The sequence below is a fragment of the Bison bison genome, unplaced genomic scaffold, assembly GCF_000754665.1.
Source record: "Bison bison bison isolate TAMUID 2011002044 unplaced genomic scaffold, Bison_UMD1.0 scf7180017864284, whole genome shotgun sequence".
NCBI classification, from domain to species: domain Eukaryota; kingdom Metazoa; phylum Chordata; class Mammalia; order Artiodactyla; family Bovidae; genus Bison; species Bison bison.
The window spans coordinates 604,950-615,683 of record NW_011494856.1 but is presented as its reverse complement, the minus strand read 5'-3'; the positions used below and the strand labels follow the sequence as shown (position 1 = coordinate 615,683).

Sequence of the window (10,734 nt, the reverse complement as noted above, 5' to 3'; positions counted from 1 at the left end):
CTTGAGTTACTGTTCGCTGTCCCCAGCATCCTCAGCTTCACCCGCCTGGCCTCCATCCTGCCGGCCCACGAGTCACTGGGCACCCTGCAGATTTCCATGGGCAGGATGATTGACGACATGATCCGGTGCGTACCACCTTTGCTCCGAGCATCCTCCCCTCCGATGGACCCCATCTGACCTCCTTCTGAAGTTCCCCAGCTCTAGTTAGCACAGGGGTTCTTAACCTGGGTTCCTTGTACAGGCTCCAAAGACCTTGGAAACCCTGGAACTATAGGAAAATTGGGGAATGTAAATGTCAAGATACATTTCTCTGCAGAGAGGGTCTATACGTGCTGCATGCATGCTAAGTTGCTTCAGCTGTCCAACTCTTTGCCGCTCTATGGACCGTAGCCCACCAGGCTCCTCTGTCCATGGGGTTCTCCAGGCAAGAATACTGGAGTGGGTTGCCATATCCTTCTCCAAGAGATCTTCCCAACCCAGGGATTGAACCTGTGTCTCTTAAGTCTGCATTGGCAAGCAGGCTCTTTACCACAAGAGCCAAGTGGGAAGCCGGAGAGGATCTATAACTTTCATCTAATTCTCAAAGAGACCTATGACTCCAAAGATCAAGAACCACCGAATGCAGAAAAAGCCCTTGGTTGGCATGCCAGTTCTATTGCTGTCTCCATGGCCAACCTGGGGCTCCATTTTCCCATTTTTGAGGTGAGACACTGGACTCAGAGGTCCCTTTGGATGGTTCCCCTGTACAACTGCTCCTGGAACTCATGGAATTATCTGGTCTTCTTGATAATTATCATCTAATCATTTACAGCCTACCTGGCCTTTCGCCCTAGTCAGAGCCCATAGTTAATGCCTGCTTCCTTGGAAATGCTCTGCCTGAGGTAGGATGGGAGTGGGTGCCCTTGGTGGGAAAAAACCTTGGTTACATCTGTGAACGTCTTCAGCTCAGCTCAGCTTCCATCCCTCCCTGCAACAAGGCAACTCAACTCACACACGGCTTTAACTCTGCTGGTGAGAAATCCTGTCCAGTAGGACTCTGTGACTCTCCCCTATCCCTGTACCACATCTCAGCATCTCAGTCCCTCCCTGGGAGCCTGGACCATCCTCAACTTTGACTGTTTCAACCCAGAACCCTTTATTCTGGATGGAGAGTTTCTGCTTCAACACCCTTTCAATCCCTTCTCATTTCCCACCCCCTAACTAATTTCTCTCTTCTTAATAATAACCAGACTGAATGCTTGTCAAGTAGAGGCTGAGCCTAGGAGCCATCACCCCCATCCCTCTTCCTAGAGCCTGCCTTCTCCCAGGGTACAGCCCTGCTCTGACCCTTCCCCATCCCGCCTCCTGCCAGGTTCATGTTCATCCTCATGATCATCCTGACCGCCTTCCTCTGCGGCCTCAACAACATCTACGTGCCTTACCAGGAGACCGAGCGGCTGGGCAAGTACGCCGGGGTGGAGGCGGGCCAGGAAGGTGGGAGTCTGGGCATTCTGGGCAAAAGGGGCACATGTACCAAAGCAAGGGGGTATGTTTGGAGACTAGCAAGACTTCCTCCATGGCTGGCACATGGAGGGGATTTTGAGAGAGGAGGCAGGAGAGGGTAGAGGGGCCAGGTCATGGAACTCTTGAAGGGCCTGCCAAGAAACCTGCCTTAACCAAACTTACCCAACCTGTCTTACCCTGCCTTTCCCAGGCCAGAGAGCTCCAAGTGGCTTCCCAAGCAATCATTCAATCATGAATTCATGAGTGCAACTACATGATGGTTTTATTAATGATGCTGAAGGACTTGTGGTTGAATCTGTGGATGTTTGTCAAAGCTTTCTCAAAGTAAATGGAGGCTTTATTTAGACCAACCCTTTTCCCCAAGAATCCTTGTTCATGTTCTGGCTTCTGGATGTTGAAAAACTCTGCTGACACAGTTTAAAGCATGAATCTTAGTGCTAGGGACAGAAACTACTCCTTCCAGCCTCCTTCAAGGACCCTGGAGGGATCAGTCACTCCACACTGGCATGAATAGGCTGAGCCCTCCTGCTCTTTGATGGGTGACAGCTAAGTAAAAGTATTTTTGCTAAAAACCTCAGATAGGCATCTGGACCGAGAGTAGTTAGGAGCATTTAAAGTTTGACAAACAGAAGTCCAGCTCATCAGCTCAGCATTGAGAAAGAACACACTGAATGGCAGTGTGGAGGATGGAAGAGGTAGAGTTAAGTGTCCATCTTACCCCCATCTCCACCCAGAACATAAAGTCCCTGAAGACAGGGACTCTGCTTGTCTTGTTCATGGCTGCATCCTTAGCACCTGTTCCTGGTACTGCTGTGTGCTCACTAAATTCTGGCTCAGAAACAGCAAGCAGTCCAAAGGGCTTCGTGGAAGCAGAGCGCCCTTGGCTGGGTCCCCAGGGTGAGGAGGAGTGAGTCTGGGTGGCCCCCAGGCTCATCTCCCACCCCTCACATCCTACTCTTTGGCCCACTGTGCCAGTTTCAATGAGACCTTCCAGTTTCTGTTCTGGACGATGTTTGGCATGGAGGAGCACAGTGTGGTGGACATGCCTCAGTTTCTGGTGCCGGAATTCGTGGGCCGGGCCCTCTATGGCATCTTTACCATCGTCATGGTGATTGTGCTGCTCAACATGCTCATTGCCATGATCACCAACTCATTCCAGAAGATTGAGGTATGTGAACTGAGGGCAGCTCGGGCAGAGGGAAGAAGAGGGAAAGGGAAGGAAAGGAATAGGGTGCAAGGAGTCAGGAGATTTGGGTTCCTGCTCTGTCGCCACTGCTGCCTTGTTTTGAGACTGGGGACAAGTTTTCCTCTCAAGCCCTCAATTTCCTTGTCTGTAGATTGAGGGTCTTGATCTTATTGTTTTTATCAGACACAAGTCTAGTGCTCATTCCACATTAGGGCTGGGAGAAAGTGTGTGTTGTGGAAAAGTAGGTGTAAACATGAGAAGTGAGAGGGAAGGAGATGGCTGAGTTAGGGTTTGTGGGCTGGAGAACAGGCTGGCAGGAATTGAATGTCAGAAGGAGGCAAGATGATGGGGAGGAAGTGGGAAGGGGGGTACCAACAGGGGAGATGTGGATGATAGGTGAGGATGGAGACAAGTATGGGGAGAAGAAAGTGATGGGCACACAGGAGATAAGAGACCAGAGGATTGGGGGAAGTGGGGCAGACTGAGTGGGCAGGAGGGCTAGGCACCAAAGTGGTCCTTGCTGAGCCCCCGCTTCCTGGCCCTCAGGACGCTGCTGACGTGGAGTGGAAGTTTGCTCGCTCAAAACTCTACCTGTCCTACTTCCGAGAGGGCCTGACATTGCCCGTGCCCTTCAATATCCTGCCCTCCCCCAAGGCCATCTTCTACCTGCTCAGGTGAGGACCTCAGAGCCCTCATTCCCAAGCCCCCAGCACTCAGCACTCCCACCCCGCTCCTGCCCCATCTCCCTGGACCCTTTCCCCTGACTAATGCCTTCCCACCATCTCAATGTCTCAGGAGAGTTTTCCGCTTCATTTGCTGTTGCCACCTCTGCTGCAAAACCAAGAAGCCAGACTATCCCCCAATCCCCACCTTTGTGAGTATCTCATGTGCTTGTTGTGAGTCTTCCTCACATCAGGCTTTTAGCTGCACTCTCTGTACCATCCATTTGTCTGAACACCCCTGGCTCATCTGACTTCTCAGGTATGTTTGCAGAAAGTCTGCTCCCAGTTCCTACTCTCTCCTGTGGCCTTTCCCTCTACCTGGCTCTGGCCATGCCCTAAATCTCCAATCCTATATCATCCAGTTTAAAATAAAGTCCATGCCACCCTCCTCTCAAGCCACCAATACCCCGTAAGCTCCAGGCAAAACTTTTTGCCCTAAACCGAGCCAATAACCTATTGAATGTTTTCCACAATAAAACATTTAGAAGCTAAGGGAAGAGTGCCCCACACACTGGGAAATTCGAAGGTGACTGAGGCCTGAGAGAGGAGGGCAGGCCTCCAGGGGATTAACTTACCTCTGCTTCTCTGCTCCCTAACTCAGTCTGGCTTGGCATGGGACCCCACCTAATTCAGATAGCATTATTGTAGGGGGTCCCATCTTTTCCCCTTAAAACATGTTACCTGAGGGTCTCTCTAAGGCAGGGTCTCTCTAAGGTCAGCTCTGTGAAGCCATAGGCCAGCGCTGAGGCTCAGAGGCTCCTGGATCCCCTGATGAGGCAGGCCTTCCCTTTATCTGATTGGTCAATACTTTGTTTAATAAATACTTACCTAAGCACACCTATGCTGGAAACAAAGATATGCAGAATGGTGGACCCTTGAAGTGCCGACAGTCTAGAGCAGCAGAAAGAAATGGCATGTATGATCTTTCCTGGCCAGGGATCGTACCAGCATCCCCTGCATTGTAAGGCAGGTTCTTAACCACTGGACCATCAGGGAAACCCACCATCTCCATATTCAGTCTGGAGACATTCAGCCTGAAGAAGCTGAGCAGCTTGGCTCAAGGCTCACAGAGGCAAAGTGACCAAGCTGAGATTTCAGCCTGTTTTCCAAGCCCAGCACTTTGCCATCTTCACCTCTGCTCCCTCTCTCTATTATCTGCCCCAAAGGCCTGATTTGCCTTCCTGGTTCTGTCCTGAGGTCTGAAACTGGACCCAGAACCAATCACTCTAACTTACACAATGGTTTCCATTTTCTTTGCATGAGCTAGTCTGTGCACATGCATCCCCATATCCTCTAGTCTCCCCTCTGAGGAATCGGAAGGACAAGGTTAACCTGCCCTGACTCAGCTCAAGAAAACCAAGGATGGGTTGGTGGCACAAGAGAGCTCCACTCTGTCCTGCTCAGCATTTCTCCTTGCCCACTCCCTTCTTCCTCCTCTTCCTCTCCTAACCATCACCCACCTCCGTCCCTGGTTCCCTGCACTCAGCCATCCCACAATGTGTGACCTCCATCCAGACTACCTGCCAGACCTGCACGAAGGTCTGGATGTGCGGCCTTCAGGGACAGACAACTCTGCACAGACTGTGCCTCCATCCTTCATTGCCTGGGGCAGGTTGCAGTGAGGAATCCCTCTTACCCTCCTGTCTTCCCATCCCAGGCCAATCCTGGGGCAGGGGCAGGGCCAGGGGAGGGAGAGCGTGGATCCTACCGGCTTCGGGTCATCAAGGCCCTGGTACAACGCTACATAGAGACTGCCCAGCGGGAGTTTGAGGAGACTCGTCGGAAAGGTTAGTTGCTCACTTCCCAGCCTTTCCCATTCCTGTCCCTTGCTCATCTGGAACACCCAGCCTCACACCCCTTGTCCAGCCTGCAGTTCTCTCTGTGTCCCCCTCTGACCCACCCTCAGAAGCCACAACTTACCGAGAGAGTATGTGCCCTTGCACTCAATATCCCCCGGCCCCACCTCCCATTCAGACATTTATCCCACTCCCTTCATTTATCCCTTCATTCCTACCTTCATTTATGTGTTCATTTATTCTCTCAGCCGTTCCCTTATGCATTCACTCTTTCACTTTATTCATCATTCATTCATTCATTCAATCAGAGTTCATTGCTATGCCCCCTTATTCCCAGCAGGGACACATGGGAAGCTTTCAGTTTGGTGAGGAAGAGAAACCATCTCCCTAGTCAGGAAGTGCTTTAAAAAAGAGAAACAAATTGCAGTGGGAGCTCAAAGGAGAGGAAGAGCCTATCATTTTGAGAGGCTCATGGGAAGGCAGAAGGCCAGAGTACCAGAAGCTGGAGAGAGAGAGAGGGTTGGGTCTGCACTTGGCCCTGAGGGTGGGTGTGAGCAGGACAGATGTAAATGGGGAAGAGGAGAACTGGGCAGATATACATATATCTACCCATAGACAATTCTCATCCCTATGACTCCTGACCCCTCTCTGGTCCATAAGACCTTCATTTTGCTATCTTCTAATCCCATCACCACCCCAGCTCTGCTGATTCATCCACCCCTGACGCAGCCTGCTCACCTGGCCCACAACCCAGTGCCAGTCCCTCACTTCCTTCAGTTCTCCTGCTGCAGGATGCTCCAGCATGCCCTCCCCTGTTGAGGGTAGAAATGGAGCGGGGCAGACTCACCTTCTGAGAGACGCCCCCATCTCTACTCCCACCCCCAGACCTGGGCAACAGACTGACAGAGCTCACCAAGACGGTGTCTCGACTGCAGAGTGAGGTAGCATGTGTGCAGCGGGCTGTGGTGGAGGCAGGGCCACGCCGGCCGCCCGGAGGAGCCAGCGTCCTCAGTCGCTACATCACCCGAGTGCGCAACAGCTTCCAGAACCTGGGGCCCCCCATCCCTGAGACCCCAGAGCTGACAGTGCCAGCGACAGTGGGGACCCAGGAGTCATCAGAAACAGGGCTTCCGGATGCTGGAGGGGCTCAGGCTCCAGCCTCTGGGGAATCTGGCCCCTCCTCCCCAGCTCACGTGTTAGTGCACAGGGAGCAAGAATCAGAGGGGGCTGGGGACCTGCCCCAGGAGGCAGACCTGGGAGCCAAGGAGGGGACCTGATGCTGGGGGAGGGGGTCACTTCCCTTCTGTTGCTGACTAGAGCAGCCTAGATAGCTGAGGGCAGGGGTCACATCATGGGAGCCCCCGCTGCTTTCCTTGCCTCAATAAAGCCTCTGCTCTGGAGCTCAGATGTCTCCAGAGGATGTGAGAATCTCTGATGTTTTTAAATCACCAACGCCGAAATGAACCCTGATGGGAGCCAGAACACAGAGAAATGGCTTGCTCTGGGGAACTGATATCTTGGGCTTAGGATCCTACTTTGAGCTCCTTCAGACTTTTGATGGAACTGAGGCTGGGTGGCAGGGGTCCTGGTTTGAAAACAACCTCTCGGACCTTCAGCAAGTTGCTTCCTTCCTTGGATCTGCATTCCTTGTCAGACAAACAGCCGAGGAAGCCATCTGTCCCCCTTCCTGCCTTCCGGGCTGTTGTGAGGAACCTCTAGGTCTATTAAAGCATCTGGGGTTGCAGGCTATGGTGTGTGACAAGGGTCTGCACCTGGACCATGTCTAAAAGTGATCAAGAAGTCATTCATTTGAGTCCCTGAGTCCCATAAAACCAAAGCAGGGCAGAGAGTCCAGTCTCATGAAACAAAGCAGTCATGAAATTTGATGTCACCATACTGCAGCACTGTTTAATGGAGTAGCCATCACAGCACTATCCTTGCTTGTTCCCAGGAGTCCCCACCACAGAGCCGGGCTCCCTCCACCCTACCATGGCCTCAGATCCCCCGACATCCTGGTTGAAGACATGCCTGCTAGGTCTGGGTCTGAAACCATCTTCTTGCTTCTCCAGGCTCGTCGAAGCCTCCCTTCTTCATCTGGAGGTCACATGTTCCCAGGACTCCTAAGTGGCAGGCATTGAACGTTCAGAGCCCAGCTCCTAAGAGCTGGAACCCCCAAGAGGCCAAGAGCAGGGTCTTCCAGGAGAGCAGAGAAAAGGCCCCTTGGAGAGTGAGTCTGCCTGCCCGCCTGCTAGAGAGAAAAGAAAAGAAAAGGCAGTGAATGGTCAGCAGGGCCAGTGGGGAGTCAAACAGCAGAGGGAGGGACCCGAGGGTGACTCACTTGGCACAAACTCACAGCTCGGCCTCTTCTTCTCTGCAAAAGACACCACAGTGAGGCCTCCAGGTAGACAGACCCTCACACCGCAAACTTCCCTTCCCATCAGGCCCTGGCAAGGCCACTCCTCATCACAATCCACCTTTCCCTTCTCCCAAACACACTCTGACTTCCCTTCCTCCTCCTGCAAGAAATCTTCCCCGTTTGCCTTTCCATCCCGCCCCACCCTGGCCCAGTCACTCTGTCCTGCCTCAGCACTGGGGAATAGCACATGTGCGTCCCATCAACCCACTACGCCCACCTCCTCCTGGGATCTGAAGCAGTGCTCCTGCCACTTTCCTCTGCTTATTGCCCTCCTTAACCAGGTTCTTTTGGTCTATTAGACTGTGTAGCAGAAGGAACGGAGAAGGCAATGGCAACCCACACCAGTACTCTTGCCTGGAAAATCCCAGGGACGGGGGAGCCTGGTGGGCTGCCGTCTATGGGGTCGCACAGAGTCGGACATGACTGAAGCGACTTAGCAGCAGCAGCAGCAGAAGGAAAATTTTGAGAACATTTAGAGAATCATCTGAGAATATCACATGTGCAGAAAACACTTATCTGACTATCTCTGAGCTGGCAGAACCTGAGTCACAGAGAAAAATATCTCCAACTAGCTTCTGGCCTTCAGCGTCCTCATTAATCACGTGGGTCTCTTGAAGGCCCTGGGGACTGAAATCAACTGGGGACCTCCTGGCAGTCCTGCTTCCCTCATGCATGGCTCACCACCCAGATAGGCGCAGTTAAAGTGGCTGCACATCTGATCACTGCTCGAGAGAGTCACCAGGCTGTTGTTTCCATCCTTAAAGAAACTCGTCACCACGAAGACTTCATGCGGGGGGATCAGCACCTCTCGCTCTTTAGGAAAGACAGACAGGGCCTGGATGGGGGCCCCAAAGCAAGTCCTTAGAGAGAAGAAGGTGGCATTACCAAATCCGCGGGCCACTGTCTCATCCAGGGAACTGGAAGTAAACTGGCCCAAGCGGATAGAGTCCCCCACACTCTTAGGTTCAAAGCGAATGGTGCCCACACCACGGAACACCACCTGCCCAGGTTCCCTGCTGCAGCCCCCACCACCCCGCAGCAGCTGCAGGGCCCGGGTCAGGTAGAAATGCAGGGCCTTGAAAGGGAAGTGATTCATGTAGGACTCCCAGGAGCCACCGCCAGTCCGAACAGCCTGATTCAGCTCCCGGTACAGAGTGTTGGATGAGTTGGTGTAGACCATGATGGCAATTCCGTGCTGGCTTCTGAAGCCAGGAGGCAGAGTGAGCCCTGGACGTTTTTGTTCCCAGGCCTTCTGGGCTGTCTCCCAGGACTCTCGAAGCAGGGCGTGGTCAGCCATCTCCTTCTCTAACAGAAGCACTGCTTTCTCCTCCATCTCCTCCGAGCAGCCCACATAGGCATCATCGAATGTGTCTGGAGCCAGGCTCAGGTTCTGGATGGAAATATTCTGCAGTAATGGAGAAAAGGAAGAGAGGAGCCACACAGGAAAACACATAAGTTCAGGGTACTGGACAGAGGTCCTGGTGGAAGATCAGTTTAGAAGCACAGAATCTCAGTCTGGGACTTCCCTGGCAGTCTAGTGCTTAAAACTCTGAGTTCTCTATGCAGGAGGCAAAGGTTCAATCCCTGGTCAGGGAACTAAGATTGGCTGCACCGTGGGACCAAAAAAAACTCCCACCCCCGCAAATGCCCCCAAATCTCACTTCTATGCCCAAAATAGAGTGTGAAATTTGGCAAGAGCTCCAAAATTTAAATAACAGGCACTGGAGTCAGTCAAATATGGGTTAATTCCTGAATTCACCACTTACTGCTTGTGAGATCTTGGGCAAATCTCAACTTTTCTGGGCTCAGGTTCTCCCCCTATACACTGAGGATACTTCCAACCTCAGGGTTATTGTCAGGACTGCGTATAGATCCTCACTGTGTACTAACTAAGAGTCATCTATCGTTAGAGAGGGTCCTGCGCGTGGTGGGACGTGGGGCTGGATGACCTCCAAGCACCTTTCTGGCTCTGAGACTCACTGTGCAGATAACATACAAATATACAATCTCCAATCACCTGACCCCATGCCCAGCCTCTGACTCTTTCCCTCTCCCACACAGGTGTGTAGATACCACACCACGTCCCTGTCAGCACTGAGACTCAGTCCTCTCCTGCTCTAGAAGCCTGCATCCTCCAACCTGGGTGGGAGTGGGGAGGAGGTCAAGCCCTGGTCTGGGAGGGGCTGCAGGAGGGTTGTACACAGGTAACCCTAAGGAGAGTGTGCAGGCTGGGCCCCAGGTGGGAGATGGGAAGTGAGAGGAGGAAGCTGGAGGCTGTCCCGAGGGAGGAGGGTATGAAGGCAGGAGGGTCAGAGGAGGACCAGTGGGTGGAGGTGGGGTTCTGGGAGATGGAATGGGAACTTGGGGCTCCCTGCAGGGGTGGAGGTTCCTGAGAAGAGGATTCAGAGGATGGCATCCTAGAGAAGCATCCCTGGGAGGGATCTTTGAGGAGTCAGGCCCTGGGTTTCCCCCACTCCACAAGTGTTCCCTTTGCTGCAGCAGAAGGCTCTCCCCAGTTACCTGCCCATGGCTGCCCAGGGTGTGGAGGCTGAGGCAGCTGAGGGTGATCAGCAGAGCCGCCAGCATTATCCTCAGAGACACCTGGAGAGTGAGATCCAGTTGAGGGTGGGACCAGCGACGGTGAATTCTGTTTTCCTGGGATGGTGACAGAGACTTGGAGCCTTTCTTCTCTGGTGTGAGGGGTCCCTGGCCCAGGACTTGGCTGGGCAGGGCACGGGCAGGTCCAAGCGTTTGTCTAATTGAGTGGGTGTGGTTTGGATTATAACATCCCCCACCTCCACCCCAGCACAAACTTAGACTCTGCTCCCTGCCACCTGCTTCCTGGAGTGCTTAGAGCCACCTGCACAGGAATGATAACGGCAGGGGTGGGGATTGAGGAGGGGACGTGATTTGGCTCTACTTAGAGTCAGGAGAAGGCAATGCACCCCACTCCAGTACTCTTGCCTGGAAAATCCCATGAGCTGAGGAGCCTATTAGGCTGCATCCATGGGGTTGCTAAGAGTCAGACACGACTGAGCGACTTCACTTTGACTTTTCACTTTCATGCATTGGAGAAGGAAATGGCAACCCACTCCAGTGTTTTTGCCTGGA

The 10,734-nt window shown here is 53.0% G+C and overlaps 2 protein-coding genes across 4 annotated transcripts in view; one reads left to right on the top strand and one right to left on the bottom strand.

The window, feature by feature from the left end:
• LOC104995558 (short transient receptor potential channel 2-like) overlaps positions 1–6,484 on the top strand; it is a 39,509-nt gene extending 33,025 nt beyond the window's left edge. Inside the window, exons 19-25 of the mRNA XM_010849468.1 lie at positions 8–125; positions 1,352–1,444; positions 2,479–2,671; positions 3,236–3,363; positions 3,485–3,563; positions 5,069–5,198; positions 6,093–6,484. Coding sequence (XP_010847770.1) covers positions 8–125; positions 1,352–1,444; positions 2,479–2,671; positions 3,236–3,363; positions 3,485–3,563; positions 5,069–5,198; positions 6,093–6,484 — 1,133 coding nt within the window. The remainder of the gene's footprint in view (positions 1–7; positions 126–1,351; positions 1,445–2,478; positions 2,672–3,235; positions 3,364–3,484; positions 3,564–5,068; positions 5,199–6,092) is intronic.
• A 614-nt stretch (positions 6,485–7,098) lies between these two features.
• The window catches only part of LOC104995557 (ecto-ADP-ribosyltransferase 5-like), a 4,620-nt gene continuing 984 nt past the window's right edge, over positions 7,099–10,734 (bottom strand). The window contains exons 3-5 of one of the 3 annotated variants that reach the window (XM_010849465.1): positions 8,305–9,028; positions 7,546–7,578; positions 7,099–7,455 (exon numbers count right to left, since the gene is read on the bottom strand). In XM_010849465.1, coding sequence (XP_010847767.1) covers positions 7,364–7,455; positions 7,546–7,578; positions 8,305–9,028 — 849 coding nt within the window. In that variant the 3' untranslated portion in view covers positions 7,099–7,363. The remainder of the gene's footprint in view (positions 7,456–7,545; positions 7,579–8,304; positions 9,029–10,734) is intronic. The other 2 variants (XM_010849466.1, XM_010849467.1) reach the window with 2 other exon arrangements.